This window comes from Ascaphus truei, chromosome 12, assembly GCF_040206685.1.
Source record: "Ascaphus truei isolate aAscTru1 chromosome 12, aAscTru1.hap1, whole genome shotgun sequence".
In the NCBI taxonomy this organism is placed as follows: Eukaryota; Metazoa; Chordata; class Amphibia; order Anura; family Ascaphidae; genus Ascaphus; species Ascaphus truei.
Genome location: NC_134494.1, coordinates 20,605,465 through 20,626,392, shown reverse-complemented (window position 1 = coordinate 20,626,392; position 20,928 = coordinate 20,605,465). Strand labels below are relative to the sequence as shown.

General features: G+C 49.9%; 1 protein-coding gene across 1 annotated transcript in view; it reads right to left on the bottom strand.

The window, feature by feature from the left end:
* Positions 1-18,687: 18,687 nt before the first annotated feature.
* Positions 18,688-20,928, bottom strand: part of TNNI2 (troponin I2, fast skeletal type) — a 28,584-nt gene continuing 26,343 nt past the window's right edge. The window contains exon 5 of the mRNA XM_075566905.1: positions 18,688-19,166. Coding sequence (XP_075423020.1) covers positions 19,071-19,166 — 96 coding nt within the window. The 3' untranslated portion in view covers positions 18,688-19,070. The remainder of the gene's footprint in view (positions 19,167-20,928) is intronic.

Here is a 20,928-nt window from a genome sequence, read left to right as displayed (position 1 = left end):
AAAAGTCACTATTATCTAATACTACAGAACTGATTTGTTTTTTAAGAACCATATAAGGTTACATGTTTTGCTACTTTAACACGTAACTCTACACTGAATCTAACTTCTAATAAAAGACTATTACCCTCCCGATACACAATGCAAGATGCTGTGGTGTCATTTCTGACCCCTCCCACGCCTTAATCTCGGCTATTCAGTACCTCACCAATCCTGTCTTCTCCACCTCTGCAGTACTGCCAAAATACACCCCTCCCTCACTGAGCGATCCACCAACCTTCTCATGATATCCCAGTAGGATTGCTTCCACCACCTTCAAGTGAGTCTCCCCCCGTCTGCTGTCTCCCCCCTCTCCAGTCCATTCTAAATGCTGCTGCCAAGTTCAGTTATCTGACCCACCGCACTTCTGCTGCAACACTATGCAAACCACAACATTGGCTACCCCTACCCTACAGCAGGGCAACTAGTTCTCCAAAGCGGCCAGATCACAAGACGTTTAGGCATAGAAGGGCCACAAGTGTGTTCCAATATCATTTTGGATACATTTAAAAACTTGAAAATTATAATATTTCATCTGTACTAATATATATATATATATATTTATATTTTTTATATATATATATATATATATATATTTATTCTACTTACAAATGAGTTTTAGTGTCAAACATTGGACTTTGCTCCTGCTAAGTTCATACTAGTTGCTGGGGCAGCTGAGGTCCAAGACCCTTGGCGGGCCCCCAATTGAAGAGCTCTACCCTACAGAGTCAAGTTCAAGACACTTGTGCTGACCTACTGTTCCAGGCTATACATAACACCGCTCCTCTCTACGTCTCTGACCTAATCTCCAAGTACTCTCCCACACGTAGCCTACGCTGGGCTCGCAATCTCCGCCTCTCCTCCTCTCGCATGATGATCCTCCCTCATCACTTCCTCTCACGCCCGCCCCCAAGGCTTCTGCTACCCCGCACGTTCAGACTCTCCTGTACCATACGTACATGTATAAGATTCCCCAAAACACACTTATTCAAGGAGCCCTATCCAACACTCTAACAACGCCATTCTCTTACTTTCATCCTAGAAACACATACTTCCGAGGCCCGACGTTGATGGAGAAATGCATGTTGAGTAACTACCCCGCACACACACACACACACACACACACACACACACACACACACACACACACACACTTCTCCCTACCGTTTTAGATTGTATGCTCCTTGGGGCAGAGACTTCTTTTCCTATTGTCTCAGCTTATTTCAAAGGAGCATGTGCTCCTAAACCAAATGTCCCCCACCCCCCTAGTTTGGAAGCTGGACCGCCTTGATTTCAGCTCTGGGGACCCCCTGTTTCCCGTGATACAGACCATGGAAGGGGGTGCTGGTATTTCCCTGCATGTTTAAATGTCCCGGACACACGGACCAATAGAAAGCCGCAAGGGATGATGTCACGGCTTCTCATTGGCACGCGTGACATTTAAAGTCGCCATGTCGCTAGCCTCACCAAGTCTAGCTGGAGCTGCTCCCGGCCCCCCCTTCTGAGGCAAGTATCTGGGGGAGCTGAAATTAACGGGTCAGCTTCGGAGACTCCCAGCTTCAAACCTAAAAATAAAAAAGTGTCACCATGTTCTGCTGCTTTCACATGTATCTACTTTTTCTTATATGATATTGTTGTCCGCCCTCCCACGCGATACTGCGCTGCAGTCTATGTTGGCGCCATATAAAAATGTAAACAGTACCAAAAAAATATTACAAAAATAACATGCAGAGCGATCTGTCTGTAACATGCAGAGCGATCTGTCTGTAACATGCAGAGCGATCTGTCTGTAACATGCAGAGCGATCTGTCTGTAACATGCAGAGCGATCTGTCTGTAACATGCAGAGCGATCTGTCTGTAACATGCAGAGCGATCTGTCTGTAACATGCAGAGCGATCTGTCTGTAACATGCAGAGCGATCTGTCTGTAACATGCAGAGCGATCTGTCTGTAACATGCAGAGCGATCTGTCTGTAACATGCAGAGCGATCTGTCTTTAACATGCAGAGCGATCTGTCTGTAACATGCAGAGCGATCTGTCTGTAACATTCAGAGCGATCTGTCTGTAACATGCAGAGCGATCTGTCTGTAACATGCAGAGCGATCTGTCTGTAACATGCAGAGCGATCTGTCTGTAACATGCAGAGCGATCTGTCTGTAACATGCAGAGCGATCTGTCTGTAACATGCAGAGCGATCGGTCTGTAACATGCAGAGCGATCTGTCTGTAACATGCAGAGCGATCTGTCTGTAACATGCAGAGCGATCTGTCTGTAACATGCAGAGCGATCTGTCTGTAACATGCAGAGCGATCTGTCTGTAACATGCAGAGCGATCTGTCTGTAACATGCAGAGCGATCTGTCTGTAACATGCAGAGCGATCTGTCTGTAACATGCAGAGCGATCGGTCTGTAACATGCAGAGCGATCTGTCTGTAACATGCAGAGCGATCTGTCTGTAACATGCAGAGCGATCGGTCTGTAACATGCAGAGCGATCGGTCTGTAACATGCAGAGCGATCTGTCTGTAACATGCAGAGCGATCTGTCTGTAACATGCAGAGCGATCTGTCTGTAACATGCAGAGCGATCTATCTGTAACATGCAGAGCGATCTGTCTGTAACATGCAGAGCGATCGGACTGTAACATGCAGAGCGATCTGTCTGTAACATGCAGAGCGATCTGTCTGTAACATGCAGAGCGATCTGTCTGTAACATGCAGAGCAATCTGTCTGTAACATGCAGAGCAATCTGTCTGTAACATGCAGAGCGATCTGTCTGTAACATGGAGAGCGATCTATCTGTAACAGGTGGGGATCTTCAACCCAGGTCTGCAAAGGGGCCGGAGCAGAGAACATTTAGGCGCAGGAGGGTCACAAATTCTTTATAATATAATCATTTCAGGTGCATTCCCAAAAAATTGAAAATTACAATATTTTAACATTTTGCCAGCATGTACAGTATGACATCTGAGAATATATATATATATATACACATACACAGTGGTCGACAAATCACCAAAAAATCTACTCGCCACCTAGTACCACACGTGTGCTGCTTGGGCCAATAGGAGCTCGCCACGATGTTACATCCACTCGCCCGGGGCGTGCAAATGTATAGGTTTGTCGAACACTGTATATATATACACACATACCTTAACGCAGCAATGCACAAACTGGGGGGCGCACCCCCCCAGGGGGGGCAGGAGATTTATCTCGGGGGGCGCAGGCGGTTGCAGAGGTCCCGCACTCTTCCCCCAGGCATTTAAATGAAATGCCGGGGGTTGGCGTGAGGCCTCTGCAACCAACTTACCGGGATTCTGAAGAGCTGCAGGGACGCGTTGCCATGGCAAATGACGCCGCGGTGCCATGCGGAGTGACCTCACACGCCCATCTCCATGGCAACGGGGTCACGTGACGTCGTGTCGTCAATTGACGCCGCCGAGCAAGGTGAGGGGGCGGGAGAGCAAGGGGGAGCAGCTGAAAAAGTTTGCGCTCCCGTGCCTTAACGTACAAGTGAGTTTTAGTGGGCAAATTGTACTTTGCCCGGCTATTTTCATACTAGCTGCATGAAGGCCCTGTGCGGGTCGCCAGCTGAGGAGCCCTGATGTACTGTAAGGGTTAATGGTGCCCTCTGCCATTCCTAGCTGTTATCTCCCAATGAGATGAAATCACTGCACACACATTACCCCACAGATACACAGACACACATATTACCCCACAGATACACAGACACACATATTACCCCACAGATACACAGACACACATACATTACCCCACTGATACACAGACACACATACATTACCCCACTGATACACAGACACAGGCATTACCCCACAGATACACAGACACACATACATTACCCCAAGGATACACAGACACAGGCATTACCCCACAGATACACAGACACACATACATTACCCCACTGATACACAGACACAGGCATTACCCCACAGATACACAGACACACATACATTACCCCACTGATACACAGACACACATACATTACCCCACTGATACACAGACACACATATTACCCCACAGATACACAGACACAGGCATTACCCCACAGATACACAGACACACATACATTACCCCACTGATACACAGACACACATATTACCCCACAGATACACAGACACACATATTACCCCACTGATACACAGACACACATATTACCCCACTGATACACAGACGCAGGCTTTACCCCACTGATACACAGACACACATCACCCCACTGATACACAGACACACATCACCCCACTGATACACAGACACACATACATTACCCCACTGATACACAGACACACATCACCCCACTGATACACAGACACACATACATTACCCCACTGATACACAGACACACATATTACCCCACTGATACACAGACACAGTCATTACCCCACTGATACACAGACACAGGCATTACCACACTGATACACAGACACACATACATTACCCCACTGATACACAGACACACACATTACCCCACTGATACACAGACACAGGCATTACCCCACTGATACACAGACACACATACATTACCCCACTGATACACAGACACACATACATTACCCCACTGATACACAGACACACATATTACCCCACAGATACACAGACACACATATTACCCCACTGATACACAGACACACACATATTACCCCAATGATACACAGACACACACATATTACCCCACTGATACACAGACACAGGCATACCCCACTGATACACAGACACACATATTACCCCAGTGATACACAGACACAGGCATTACCCCAGTGATACACAGACACACACATTACCCCACTGATACACAGACACAGGCATTACCCCACCGATACACAGACACAGGCATTACCTCACTGATACACAGACACACACATTACCCCACTGATACACAGACACAGGCATTACCCCACTGAAACACAGACACAGGCATTACCCCACTGATACACAGACACACATATTACCCCAGTGATACACAGACACACATACATTACCCCACTGATACACAGACACACATATTACCCCACTGATACACAGACACACACATTACCCCACTGATACACAGATACACACATTACCCCAGTGATACACAGACAAACACATATTACCCCAGTCATACAGTGTGTATACACACTGATACACAGACACAGACATTACCCCAGTGATACACAGACACACACATTACCCCACTGATACACAGATACACATATTATCCCACTGTTACACAGACACACATATTATCCCACTGATACACAGACACACATATTACCCAGTGATACAGTGTGTATACACACTGATACACAGACACAGACATTACCTCAGTGATACACAGACACACACATTACCCCACTGATACACAGACACACATATTACCCCACTGTTACACAGACACACATATTATCCCACTGATACACAGACACACATATTACCCCAGTGATACACAGACACACACACACATCACCCCACTGATACGCAGACACACACACACACACATCACCCCACTGATACACAGACACAGATGGGCGTCCACATTTCAGTGCTAAATAGTAGCAAAAAGTACAGAACAAGTCCCCCAAAGAGGGTGGTACAAAGCCCCTGGCCTATTAAAGAGAGCAGAGACAAATAAATGCACCCTACAAAGCAAAAAGGTGAAGAGACTCCGTGAAAGGACTAAAAGCGTGGTGGGTGAATAATCCAAATCACAAATCCAGGAGGTAAGGGAACTGCCGATGGCCCCACAAAGTAGCACCCCGGTAACGCCCAATCTCCAAACGAGAAGCCCCAACGACTGGGAAGAATGAAATCAATGTCCAGCCCGATTTGCAACTGGTTTTTTTCAGCATGAAAGTCCATGACAATAAGGAAAGTACTCGCGGACCCGTCACTGCAGGTAAATCCGTCTCTACATCCTGGCGTGTGTCGTTCTTGAAGAGTGCCGAGCAGCAAAAAAGAAGAAAATAGAGCAACTGCAAAATAAGGAAAAGCGGAGGCCAAATAACAAAAACATCAAAAAGGTTTCATTGAGGAATCAAGCCTAAAAAAAATATGATCAAATTCGGAGCCCCTGACGCGTTTCCCACCGTAGCTAAACGCGTCAGAGGCTCCAAATTTGATCATTATTTTTTCAGGCTTGATTCCTCAAACCTTTTTTGATATTTTCCCTCTGGTTTTCCTTATTTTGCAGTAGCTCTTTTTTCTTATTTTTATTGTAGTGCTAAATAGCAGTACAACCCTTTATAAAAATGTTTGCCGTATGTATGAAGGTTTTACACCCGACGTGTAATTTCTTGTTTGATATGAAGTTGATGCATTGTGTATACCTGATTACTACAACGATGTGTATTTAGTTTTTTAGAACTAGTGTCAATAAATATCAATTATTAGTGTCATATTTAAAATTGCCACACCGTGAAAATAACACATTTAATTAACCAACATAATCAAACACCCGTACTGCGTTAATTACATTTTTGGCTGATACCTAGCAACTTCATTCTGCGCTAACACTATAAACAGTGAGTGCTTATTCTGAGAAATACACACACACATACATACATATATATATATATTAATCATCACCACCCATAATGTTGAGCCCTTGTTGATTCACTGCTGGATGTAGGCCTCACCAATGATCCGTAAAGAGGGTTAAGGCTGCACTCCACAAATAAGATAAGACATACAGTTTACCGGTGCTGCTGGTTCAAGGAAGTACCTGCCAGGCAAAATCCAAAGTACACTCAGGAAAAAAGGGATCCAGCGCTCCACGGATTTCTAAATAAATACATTTATTGTGCCACACAACGTTTCGACCAATAGGTCTTTCTCAAGTGACTAGGCATCTAGATTTTTTATATATATATGATATAAAGAGAAGAAAGCGCCCGTGATATTTATTTATTGGTAATACTAGTTTATGTTATTTATTTATTTTATATTTTTATTTCTGGTATAGTGCTAGAGCATCATTTTTTGATATATATTAGGTTTCATCATTATATATATATGTTATATCCATTTATTCCTATATATATATTTTATACATTGATTATACAGTTAGTGGGTAATATATTGCAGACAGATACTTAAAGCGCAGTCTTTTTTGTATATTTATATATATACACACACACACACACACACACACACACACACACACACACACACACACACACACACACACAATGTTGTCTCACCTCTGGGTCTCCTCTATCCTCTCTCCTATTGCCTGCTCCTCGCTCTCCTCTTCTTGTCTCTGTGTCTCCTCGTGGTCTGACATGTTGTCTTGTTGTGTCACTCTGTGTGTGTTATTGTGTCACACCGTGTGCCCGTGTGTGAGGGTGTGGCAGCCTGCGTGTGTCACGTGCTTTGATGGTAGACGTGAGTGTGGGATCTGTGCCTGGCTGTGTCAGGGTATATGTGTGACTTTCAGTGTGTGTCTATCCGTCCTTTTCCAGAGTTGTGTCAGTGTGTGTGTGTGTGTCCTCTCTCCTACAGTGTTGTGCCACTGTCTCCTCTTCCTGCGTTGTATCCCTGTGTGTGTGTGTGTCACTGTGTCTTCTCTCCCCTCCCTCCTTGCTGAGTTGTGTCACTGTCTCTCCTCTTCCTGCGTTGTGTCCCTGTGTGTGTGTGTCCCTGTGTGTCCTCTCTCCTCTCCCTCCTTGCTGAGTTGTGTCACTGTCTCTCCTCTTCCTGCGTTGTGTCACTATGTGTGTCACTGTGTGTCCTCTCCCCCCTCCCTCCTTGCTGCAGGATGTGGTTTGAGAGACAATGTCACACTTCTGTATTTCACTTTGCACAGCGCAGCTCTGACTGCCACACAGACACAGCAAACTGCAGGGCTGCAGAGCATTGCACCGGACACATGTTCTCTGCTCTGCATGTCCTTACAGTGCTCAGTGTACACCGGCAAAGCTCTATATGCCCATATACTGCTCTGCATGTCTATATTGTGTTCTGCACACACACACACACCTCTGCATGTACACTGCTCTGCATGTCTATATTGTGTTCTGCACACACACACAGCTCTGTATGTCTATATTGTGTTCTGCTGCATGCCTATATACTGTTCTGCATGCACACACACAGCTCTGCATGCCTATATACTCTTCTGAATGCACATATACACAGCTCTGCATGTCTATATACTGTTCTGCATGCACACATACACTGCTCTGCATGCATTTACACTGCTCTGCATGTTTATACACAGCTCTGCATGCCTATATACTGTTCTGCATGCACATATACACAGCTCTGCATGTTTATACACAGCTCTGCATGTTTATACACAGGTCTGCCTGTCTATATACTGTTCTGCTTGCCTATATACTGTTCTGCATGCCTATATACTGTTCTGCATTCACACATACACAGCTATGCTTGTTTATACACAGCTCTGCATGCACCTATACACAACTCTGCATGTTTATACACAGCTCTGCATGCCTATTTACTGTTCTGCATGCCTATATACTGTTCTGCATTCACACATACACAGCTATGCATGTTTATACACAGCTCTGCATGCACATATACACAGCTCTGCATGTTTATACACAGCTCTGCATGCCTATATACTGTTATGAATGCACACATACACTGCTCTGCATGTTGATACACTGCTCTGCATGCATATATACTGTTCTGCATGTCCATACACGGCTCTGCATGTCTATATACTGTTCTGCATGCACACATACACAGCTCTGCATGTCCATACACTGACACACACCTTGAGTTATGCACTCTTGTTTTAGTTAAGCGGGTGGCGTTCGCGCAGACTGCAGAGCGTTGCGCAGCAAGTTTGAGATGTTTCTACAGATCAGCCTCACCTCAGTTTCCTCTAAACTTCCCCCTCTAATTTCCTGTCCGCCTCCCCACCACCTGATCTGCTCTTTAACCGCGTCAGGTCCTGCAGAGCATCGCACCGAGCAGTCAATGCCACACCTACTAGAGATACACAACCTGTGTGCAATGCCAGACTGAAAAGCCATACCCACTCCTAACCGCTCACACACAATCACCCATAACCCTCATGGTCCCTCGCACACAGCAGGTTATTACTTAAACTGCGATAGTGCTGATCGGGGCACATGAAAGTCAATGGCAGTTTTTGTGCTGTGATAGGCAGCATCACAGCTTAGTGACTAATCCTCACTGGCTCTCGCTCTTCTGCACACATACTGTCTCTCGCTTGTGGTCTCTTGCTCTCTATGTCTACATCACTTGCTCTCACTTCCTTCTCTCTGCACAATACCTTCTCTGCCTCTCGTACATACTGTACTTCTGCACTTCCCTCTCTCCGCTTTCTTTCTCTCCCCTCTCCCCAATCTTTCTCCCCTCTCTCTAACGCTCTCTGCACCTCTCTCTCTGACCCTTTATTACATCTGTAGACGCCTCTCTGCTCCCCAACTGCACACCCGTTTTTATGTACTTTGCATTAGAATCAGACTGTCCTCTAATGAAAGAGACTGCATTACAATTAGTGAGACGGTCCTGTAAGAAGTCCAGCTAGTGAGACTGTGCTCCAGTGAATGCCCCCTAATAAGTGAGATTGCAGTCCACAGAGTAAAACTGCCCGGCAATAAGTGAGACAGCTCGCCGGTGAGACCACCCTCCAGTGAGCGAGACTGCCTCCCAGTTGGTGACACTGACTTCCCATCAGTTATTGTGCCCTCCAGTGAATGAGACTGCCCTGTTCCGAGACAGCCCTCCATTAAGAGAAGTTGCCCTCCAATCAGTGACACTGCCCTCCAGTGGGTGCACTGCCCACTAGGGGGTGACACTGCCCTCCAGGGGGTTCCCGTGCCGTTATCGGCTCCATTGTAGCTTAATGAATAACCCCCACTGCCCGCTCTTCTGCACACATACTGTCTCGCTTGTGGTCTCTTTGCTCTCACTTTCTTCGGACGCTCTCTCTCTGGCTGTACCTTCCCTGCCTTTCCCATACAGTACATACATCTGCACCTCTCTCTCTATCGCCATACCTCTTACTCTCCCCTCTACACCTCACTCACCCCTCTACACCTCACTCACCCCTAACGCTCTTTGCCTGTCTGCATCTTTCTATTTTTGTGAGCATCTCTCTCTCTCTCTCTCTCTTCCTCTCTCCTCTCTCTCTTCCTCTCCCCTCTCTCTCTTCCTCTCTCCTCTCTCTCTTTCTCTCTCCTCTCTGCAGCAGGGCCGCCAACAGAAATCATGGGGCCCGGGACAAATGAAAGGAGCAGGCAGCCCCCCCTCCAAACCCATAGCGCACCCCCTCCCCCCGAACCCATAGCGCACCCCCCTCCCCCCGAACCCATAGCGCAACTACCACGAAACATATCTTTTAGCGCGCAACTTTTACTTAACTGTTTTCTTATTGTGATACAGAAAAACACATTACAATGCAACCTGTTTATTTTTATATTTTCAACAAAAGACAGGTGACTGCCTGCCTGGGTGGGTGAATGACAGTGGGTGGGTGAATGACAGTGACTGGGTGGGTGAATGACAGTGACTGGGTGGGTGAAGGACAGTAGAATGACGGTGGGTGGGTGGGGTAATGAAAGACAGTGGCTGGGTGGGTGAATGACAGTTGAATGACAGTTTGAATAACAGTGGGTGGGTGGTTGAAGGACAGTAGAATGACGGTGGGTGAATGACAGTGGGTGGGTGAATGAATGACAGTGGCTGGGTGAATGACAGTGGGTGGGTGAATGACAGTGGGTGGGTGGGTGAATGACAGTGGGTGGGTGGGTGAATGACAGTGGGTGGGTGGGTGAATGACAGTGGGTTGGTGGGTGGGTGAATGACAGTGGGTGGGTGGGTGAATGACAGTGGGTGGGTGAATGACAGTGGGTGGGTGAATGATAGTGGGTGAATGACAGTTTGGGTGAATGACAGTGGGTGGGTGAATGACAGTTTGGGTGAATGACAGTGGCTTGAATGACAGTGGGTGTGTGGGTGACAGTTGGGTTGGGTGGGTGAATGACGGTAGGTTGGTGGGTGAATGACAGTGGGTGGGTGGGTGAGTGGGGGTGGGTGAATGACAGTGGGGTTTGAATGACAGTGGGTGGGTGGGTGAATGACAGTGGGTGGGTGGGTGAATGATGGTTGAATGTTGGTGGGTGGGAGACAATGACTGGGTGGGTGGGAGACAGTGATTGGGTGGGAGACTGTGACTGGTTGGGTGGGAGACAGTGACTGGGTGGGTGGGAGACAGTGACTGGGTGGGTGACAGTGACTGGGTGGGAGACAGTGACTAGACAGTGACTAGACAGTGACTTGACAGTGACTGGGTGGGAGACAGTGACTGGGTGAGTGGGAGACAGTGACTGGGTGGATGGGAGACAGTAACTGGGTGGGAGACAGTGACTGGGTGGGTGGGAGACAGTGAGTGGGTGACAGTGACTGGGTGGGAGACAGGGCTCTGTCCTGGAACCCCTTCTCTTTTCTCTTTACACACTCTCTCTAGGTGAGCTAATCACATCTTTTGGGTTTAAATATCACCTCTATGCTGACGACACACAAATTTACCTTTCAACCCCTGACCTTACACCTGCTGTACAGACCAAAGTTTCTGAATGCCTCTCTGGAATATCATCCTGGATGGCGATCCGCCGACTGAAACTTAACATGGCAAAAACAGAGCTCCTCATACTTCCTCCCAAACCTGGCCCTACTACCTCCTTCCACATTGCTATTGGAAATACGATCATTCACCCAGTAGCCCAAGTACGCTGCCTAGGGGTCACACTCGACTCCTCTCTCACATTCTCCTCTCACATTCAGAACGTTTCTAAAACTTGTCGCTTTTTCCTCCGCAATATCACAAAGATACGCCCTTTCCTCTGTTACTCAACTGCTAAAACTCTGACTCAGGCCCACATTCTCTCCTGTCTCGATTACTGCAACCTCCTGCTGTCCGGCCTTCCTGCCTCTCACCTGTCTCCCCTACAATCTATCCTAAACGCTGCTGCCAGAATCACTCTACTCTTTCCTAAATCTGTCTCCGCATCTCCCCTCCTGAAATCCCTCTCCTGGCTTCCGATTAAATCCCGCATCTCACACTCAATTCTCCTGCTCACTTTTAAAGCTTTACACTCTTCTGCCCCTCCTTACATCTCAGCCATAATTTCTCGTTATGCACCATCCCGACTCTTGCGTTCTTCTCAAGGATGTCTTCTTTCTACCCCCTTTATATCTAAAGCCCTCTCCCGCCTTAAACTTTTCTCACTTTCTGCCCCACACCTCTAGAATGCCCTTCCCCTCAATACCCGACTAGCCCCCTCGCTATCCACCTTTAAGACCCACCTTAAGACACACTTGCTTAAAGAAGCATATGAATAGCACTGGATAATCATGGACACATGGCACATAAAGCTTGGCCCCCTGCAGACGCACTTACCAGAACTCCCTCCTACTGTCTCTGTATGTTCTCCCTACCTACCAATTAGACTGTAAGCTCCTCGGGGCAGGGACTCCTTCCTTAATGTTACTTTTACATTATGTCTGAAGCACTTATTCCCATGATCTGTTATTTATATTATTTGTTATTTATATGATATGTATTACTACTGTGAAGCGCTATGTACATTTATGGCGCTATATTAATAAAGATATACAATAAAATACAATACAGTGACTGGGTGGGAGACAGTGACTGGGTGGGTGGGTGGGTGGATGACAGTGACTGGGTGACAGTGACTGGGTGGGTGACAGTGACTGGGTGGGAGACAGTGACTGGGTGGGAGACAGTGACTGGGTGGGTGGGGGACAGTGACTGGGTGGGTGTGAGACAGTGACTGGGTGGGTTGGAGACAGTGACTGGTTGGGTGGGAGACAGTGACTGGGTGAGTGGGAGACAGTGACTGGGTGGGTGGGAGACAGTGACTGGGTGGGTGGAAGACAGTGACTGGGTGGGTGGGAGACAGTGACTGGGTGGGTGGGAGACAGTGACTGGTTGGGTGGGAGACAGTGACTGGGTGGGTGGGAGACAGTGACTGGGTGTCTGGGTGACAGTGACTGGGTGGGTGGGAGACAGTGACTGGGTGGGTGGGAGACAGTGACTGGGTGGGTGGGAGACAGTGACTGGTTGGGTGGGAGACAGTGACTGGGTGGGTGGAAGACAGTGACTGGGTGGGTGGGAGACAGTGACTGGTTGGGTGGGAGACAGTGACTGGTTGGGTGGGATACAGTGACTGGGTGGGTGGGAGACAGTGATTGGTTGGGTGGGAGACAGTGACTGGTTGGGTGGGAGACAGTGACTGGGTGGGTGGGAGACAGTGACTGGGTGGGTGGGAGACAGTGACTGGGTGGGTGGGAGACAGTGATTGGTTGGGTGGGAGACAGTGACTGGTTGGGTGGGAGACAGTGACTGGGTGGGTGGGAGACAGTGACTGGGTGGGTGGGAGACAGTGACTGGGTGGGTGGGAGACAGTGACTGGTGTCTGGGTGACAGTGACTGGGTGGGTGGGAGACAGTGACTGGGTGGGTGGGAGACAGTGACTGGGTGGGTGGGAGACAGTGACTGGGTGGGTGGGAGACAGTGACTGGGTGGGTGGGAGACAGTGACGGTGGGTGGGAGACAGTGACTGGGTGTCTGGGTGACAGTGACTGGGTGGGTGGGAGACAGTGACTGGTTGGGTGGGAGACAGTGACTGGGTGGGTGGGAGACAGTGACTGGGTGGGTGGGAGACAGTGACTGGGTGGGTGGGAGACAGTGACTGGGTGTCTGGGTGACAGTGACTGGGTGGGTGGGAGACAGTGACTGGGTGGGTGGGAGACAGTGACTGGGTGGGTGGGAGACAGTGACTGGTTGGGTGGGAGACAGTGACTGGGTGGGTGGAAGACAGTGACTGGGTGGGTGGGAGACAGTGACTGGTTGGGTGGGAGACAGTGACTGGTTGGGTGGGATACAGTGACTGGGTGGGTGGGAGACAGTGATTGGTTGGGTGGGAGACAGTGACTGGTTGGGTGGGAGACAGTGACTGGGTGGGTGGGAGACAGTGACTGGGTGGGTGGGAGACAGTGACTGGGTGGGTGGGAGACAGTGATTGGTTGGGTGGGAGACAGTGACTGGTTGGGTGGGAGACAGTGACTGGGTGGGTGGGAGACAGTGACTGGGTGGGTGGGAGACAGTGACTGGGTGGGTGGGAGACAGTGACTGGTGTCTGGGTGACAGTGACTGGGTGGGTGGGAGACAGTGACTGGGTGGGTGGGAGACAGTGACTGGGTGGGTGGGAGACAGTGACTGGGTGGGTGGGAGACAGTGACTGGGTGGGTGGGAGACAGTGACGGTGGGTGGGAGACAGTGACTGGGTGTCTGGGTGACAGTGACTGGGTGGGTGGGAGACAGTGACTGGTTGGGTGGGAGACAGTGACTGGGTGGGTGGGAGACAGTGACTGGGTGGGTGGGAGACAGTGACTGGGTGGGTGGGAGACAGTGACTGGGTGTCTGGGTGACAGTGACTGGGTGGGTGGGAGACAGTGACTGGGTGGGTGGGAGACAGTGACTGGGTGGGTGGGAGACAGTGACTGGTTGGGTGGGAGACAGTGACTGGGTGGGTGGGAGACAGTGACTGGGTGGGTGGGAGACAGTGACTGGGTGGGTGGGAGACAGTGACTGGGTGTCTGGGTGACAGTGACTGGGTGGGTGGGAGACAGTGACTGGGTGGGTGGGAGACAGTGACTGGGTGGGTGGGAGACAGTGACTGGTTGGGTGGGAGACAGTGACTGGGTGTCTGGGTGACAGTGACTGGGTGGGTGGGAGACAGTGACTGGGTGGGTGGGAGACAGTGACTGGGTGGGTGGGAGACAGTGACTGGGTGGGTGGGAGACAGTGACTGGGTGGGAGACAGTGACTGGGTGGGAGACAGTGACTGGGTGGGAGACAGTGACTGGGTGGGTGGGAGACAGTGACTGGGTGGGTGGGAGACAGTGACTGGGTGGGTGACAGTGACTGGGTGGGTGGGAGACAGTGACTGGGTGGGTGGGAGACAGTGACTGGGTGGGTGGGAGACAGTGACTGGGTGGGTGGGAGACAGTGACTGGGTGGGTGGGAGACAGTGACTGGGTGGGAGACAGTGACTGGGTGGGTGGGAGACAGTGACTGGGTGGGAGACAGTGACTGGGTGGGTGGGAGACAGTGACTGGGTGGGTGGGAGACAGTGACTGGGTGGGAGACAGTGACTGGGTGGGAGACAGTGACTGGGTGGGTGGGAGACAGTGACTGGGTGGGTGGGAGACAGTGACTGGGTGGGTGGGAGACAGTGACTGGGTGGGTGGGAGACAGTGACTGGGTGGGTGGGAGACAGTGACTGGGTGGGTGGGAGACAGTGACTGGGTGGGTGGGAGACAGTGACTGGGTGGGTGGGAGACAGTGACTGGGTGACAGAGGAGGAGTTGGTACTGCTTGCCCTGCGCATGCGTGCCGGGACCGCGGGGGAATCGCCGCAATTTTTTTCTTCAAATTTATTTAAATAACTGGCTCCCGGCCGCGCAGGGGGGGCCGACCCCGGGCCCCGGGACGCAAGTGCCCTTTGTCCCCCGCTGTTGGCGGCCCTGCTCTCCAGTGTGAGAGACTCTGCTCTCCAGTGTGAGAGACTCTGCTCTCCAGTGTGAGAGACTCTGCTCTCCAGTGTGAGAGACTCTGCTCTCCAGTGTGAGTGACTCTGCTCTCCAGTGTGAGTGACTCTGCTCTCCAGTGTGAGAGACTCTGCTCTCCAGTGTGAGAGACTCTGCTCTCCAGTGTGAGCGACTCTGCTCTCCAGTGTGAGAGACTCTGCTCTCCAGTGTGAGCGACTCTGCTCTCCAGTGTGAGAGACTCTGCTCTCCAGTGAGTGACTCTGCTCTCCAGTGTGAGCGACTCTGCTCTCCAGTGTGAGTGACTCTGCTCTCCAGTGTGAGAGACTCTGCTCTCCAGTGTGAGAGACTCTGCTCTCCAGTGTGAGGGACTCTGCTCTCCAGTGAGTGACTCTGCTCTCCAGTGTGAGCGACTCTGCTCTCCAGTGTGAGTGACTCTGCTCTCCAGTGTGAGTGACTCTGCTCTCCAGTGTGAGCGACTCTGCTCTCCAGTGAGTGACTCTGCTCTCCAGTGTGAGCGACTCTGCTCTCCAGTGTGAGTGACTCTGCTCTCCAGTGAGTGACTCTGCTCTCCAGTGTGAGCGACTCTGCTCTCTAGTGTGAGTGACACTGCTCTCCAGTGTGAGCGACTCTGCTCTCTAGTGTGAGTGACTCTGTTCTCCAGTGAGTGACTCTGCTCTCCAGTGTGAGCGACTCTGCTCTCCAGTGTGAGTGACTCTGCTCTCCAGTGAGTGACTCTGCTCTCCAGTGTGAGAGACTCTGCTCTCCAGTGTGAGAGACTCTGCTCTCCAGTGTGAGAGACTCTGCTCTCCAGTGTGAGAGACTCTGCTCTCCAGTGAGTGACTCTGCTCTCCAGTGTGAGCGACTCTGCTCTCCAGTGTGAGTGACTCTGCTCTCCAGGGAGTGACTCTGCTCTCCAGTGAGTGACTCTGCTCTCCAGTGTGAGCGACTCTGCTCTCCAGTGTGAGTGACTCTGCTCTCCAGTGAGTGACTCTGCTCTCCAGTGTGAGCGACTCTGCTCTCTAGTGTGAGTGACTCTGCTCTCCAGTGTGAGCGACTCTGCTCTCCAGTGTGAGTGACTCTGTTCTCCAGTGAGTGACTCTGCTCTCCAGTGTGAGAGACTCTGCTCTCCAGTGAGTGACTCTGCTCTCCAGTGTGAGCGACTCTGCTCTCCAGTGTGAGTGACTCTGCTCTCCAGTGTGAGAGACTCTGCTCTCCAGTGTGAGAGACTCTGCTCTCCAGTGTGAGAGACTCTGCTCTCCAGTGAGTGACTCTGCTCTCCAGTGTGAGCGACTCTGCTCTCCAGTGTGAGTGACTCTGCTCTCCAGTGAGTGACTCTGCTCTCCTGTGTGAGCGACTCTGCTCTCCAGTGAGTGACTCTGCTCTCCAGTGTGAGCGACTCTGCTCTCCAGTGTGAGTGACTCTGCTCTCCAGTGAGTGACTCTGCTCTCCAGTGTGAGCGACTCTGCTCTCTAGTGTGAGTGACTCTGCTCTCCAGTGTGAGCGACTCTGCTCTCCAGTGTGAGTGACTCTGTTCTCCAGTGAGTGACTCTGCTCTCCAGTGTGAGCGACTCTGCTCTCCAGTGTGAGTGACTCTGCTCTCTAGTGTGAGTGACTCTGCTCTCTAGTGTGAGTGACTCTGCTCTCCAGTGTAAGCGACTCTGCTCTCCAGTGTGAGCGACTCTACTCTCTAGTGTGAGTGACTCTGCTCTCTAGTGTGAGTGACTCTGTTCTCCAGTGAGCGACTCTGCTCTCCAATGTGAGAGACTCTGCTCTCCAGTGAGTGACTCTGCTCTCCAGTGTGAGTGACTCTGCTCTCCAGTGTGAGTGACTCTGCTCTCCAGTGAGTGACTCTGCTCTCCAGTGTGAGCGACTCTGCTCTCCAGTGAGTGACTCTGCTCTCCAGTGTGAGCGACTCTGCTCTCCAGTGTGAGTGACTCTGCTCTCCAGTGAGTGACTCTGCTCTCCAGTGTGAGCGACTCTGCTCTCTAGTGTGAGTGACTCTGCTCTCCAGTGTGAGCGACTCTGCTCTCCAGTGTGAGTGACTCTGTTCTCCAGTGAGTGACTCTGCTCTCTAGTGTGAGTGACTCTGCTCTCCAGTGTGAGCGACTCTGCTCTCTAGTGTGAGTGACTCTGCTCTCCAGTGTGAGCGACTCTGCTCTCCAGTGTGAGTGACTCTGTTCTCCAGTGAGTGACTCTGCTCTCCAGTGTGAGTGACTCTGCTCTCTAGTGCGAGTGACTCTGCTCTCTAGTGTGAGTGACTCTGCTCTCCAGTGTAAGCGACTCTGCTCTCCAGTGTGAGCGACTCTACTCTCGTGTGAGTGACTCTGCTCTCTAGTGTGAGTGACTCTGTTCTCCAGTGAGTGACTCTGCTCTCCAGTGTGAGCGACTCTGCTCTCCAGTGTGAGCGACTCTGCTCTCCAGTGTGAGTGACTCTGCTCTCTAGTGTGAGTGACTCTGCTCTCTAGTGTGAGTGACTCTGCTCTCTAGTGTGAGTGACTCTGTTCTCCAGTGAGTGACTCTGTTCTCCAGTGTGAGTGACTCTGCTCTCCAGTGACTGGCTGCTCTCCAGTGTGAGCGACTCTGCTCTCCAGTGTGAGCGACTCTGCTCTCCAGTGTGAGCGACTCTGCTCTCCAGTGTGAGAGACACTGCTCTCCAGTGACTGGCTGCTCTCCAGTGACTGGCTGCTCTCCAGTGTGAGCGACACTGCTCTCCAGTGCGAGCGACACTGCTCTCCAGTGTGAGCGACACTGCTCTCCAGTGTGAGAGACTCTGCTCTCCAGTGTGAGAGACTCTGCTCTCCAGTGTGAGAGACTCTGCTCTCCAGTGTGAGCGACACTGCTCTCCAGTGTGAGCGACACTGCTCTCCAGTGTGAGAGACTCTGCTCTCCAGTGTGAGCGACACTGCTCTCCAGTGTGAGCGACACTGCTCTCCAGTGTGAGTGACACTGCTCTCCAGTGTGAGCGACCAGTGTGAGTGACTGTGCTCTCCATTGGATGAAACCTGGCCGGAGTTGATTAAAACGACGGAAACAATCCGGCAGCATATGAGGCAGAAGAAAGGACACAGTGACATCATCTCCATTCCAGGTATCACCAATCTTTAAGGACGTCACAAGCTTTATTTACATGGTTACGTTTTCATGTCCACACAACACAACTGCTGCAGAACCAGACTGTGGGGTACAAGATAGAGGTCCCCCAGGCCCGGTTCCCTCCTCCCCCGGCCCCCCCAGCACCCTGTAAGACCTTCCCTGGGGGTGTGAAGTGGTGAGGTGTCTGGGACCCGGGTGGGAGGAGGGGGGAGGTAAGACTTTAATAACCCCTTGGCTGCTGAGGACGGGAGTAAACAGAGCAGCAGAGGGGTTAACCCCCTGGATGCCAGAGGGGCACGCTATGATATGGTGAGACGGGCGTCTCCAGCAGACAGGGGGTTAAAGATGGCCGTGGTCTCACTGGGAGCTTAAGCCTCAGACTCGAACATCTTCTTCCTGCCTTCCATGCCGGACTTCTCCTCAATGTTCTTACGCCAGTCACCCACGTCACGGAGGTCCTTCTCCTGGGTTGATAGAGAGAGAGAGGAAAGGGGTTAATAGCCGTGGCTTCTTTACATGGTGGCCATGTTGGATTGTAGAGAGCAGCCATGTTGGATTGTAGAGAGCAGCCATGTTGGATTGTAGAGAGCAGCCATGTTGGACTGTGAAGAGCGCCCATGTTTATATAGAGCGCCCATGTTTATATAGAGCGCCCATGTTTTATATAGAGCGCCCATGTTTTATATAGAGCGCCCATGTTTTATATAGAGCGCCCATGTTTTATATAGAGCGCCCATGTTTTATATAGAGCGCCCATGTTTATATAGAGCGCCCATGTTTTATATAGAGCGCCCATGTTTTATATAGAGCGCCCATGTTTTATATAGAGCGTCCATGTTTATATAGAGCGCCCATGTTTATATAGAGCGCCCATGTTTATATAGAGCGCCCATGTTTTATATAGAGCGCCCATGTTTTATATAGAGCGCCCATGTTTATATAGAGCGCCCATGTTTATATAGAGCGCCCATGTTTGTTTATGGAAAGCGGACAGGACAATAATAGATAGGACCTGATAGCAGGGAGGATCTGGTAACCGCGGTCACAGCACTCCACACAACCAACGCTTGGAAAATTCAAAAAACTTTATTAAGCTCCACAGTGAGCATACATAGCACCACTCTGACGCGTTTCGTCTATAGAAACACTTTTTCAAAAAGTCTTTCTATAGACGAAACGCGTCAGAGTGGTGCTATGTATGCTCACTGTGGAGCTCAATAAAGTTTTTTGAATTTTCCAAGCGTTGGTTGTGTGGAGTGCTGTGACCGCGGTTACCAGATCCTCCCTCTTACACGTCATATCCGGATAGGAGCACGGCGACACCACGAGGAACAGAGATGGCCACCGGAGCGTTCTTGTAGCTACAGTGCAGAACGGGTGTCGTGAGTACACAAGTATATATGCAGTCATGTTTTAGGCAGTTGTGAGGCTACTTGGCACCGCACTGTGATTTACTGTGGGGTCTTTTCTTTGAAGAGGCTCCGCTGTATCTCTATGGATTGACCAGCCCACTGCCTGCATCACCACTGCTTTCCTCACTAATGATTGTATAGCTTACTTATCAGTGGTGTCAGCTCCAAGCTTTATGGGACTAATGCAGACTCAATAGTGCTGCGGTTCAGGAGACTCGGTACTCAACGGGTTAATACCCAAGTGTCCTTTAGGACCTGATAGCACTCAATAGCAAGCAAGTAATGCAGCAATGGCTTAGAATGGATGTAACATTGTAGGTTGGCGACACAGGGTATCATCTGCATGAAGCACCCACGATAAACAAATACAATACTGTTGTATGAATTGGCGTTGGGGGCTCCAGCACCCACAAAAACACGCTATCATAACCCGTGTGATGCACACAAAAAAAACGTTTAAAGTTATTATTCGTACATTGCTGCAATTAGTTTAATTATACTGTAGTTTTATAGTGATATTTTTTTACATTTTTTTTTTTTTTTAAATTTCAGAATCCTTGTATGGGACATAATGAAAATGGAAAAAACATGGGAAAATATATGTTAATATATAGGCGAGAGGCAAAAGCTGTTTATAGAACTCATGCTATACTGTATATGTCATTATATAGCAACACACAGAACCCCAGTAAGCTCTTTTTGGGAACCCCTGAGCCCCCACAATATATATATATATATATTTACAGTTGCTTTATGCTTTACTGTGGAGGGTTTTAGTCACTTTTTTTACCCACCATAACCTTAAATATATATA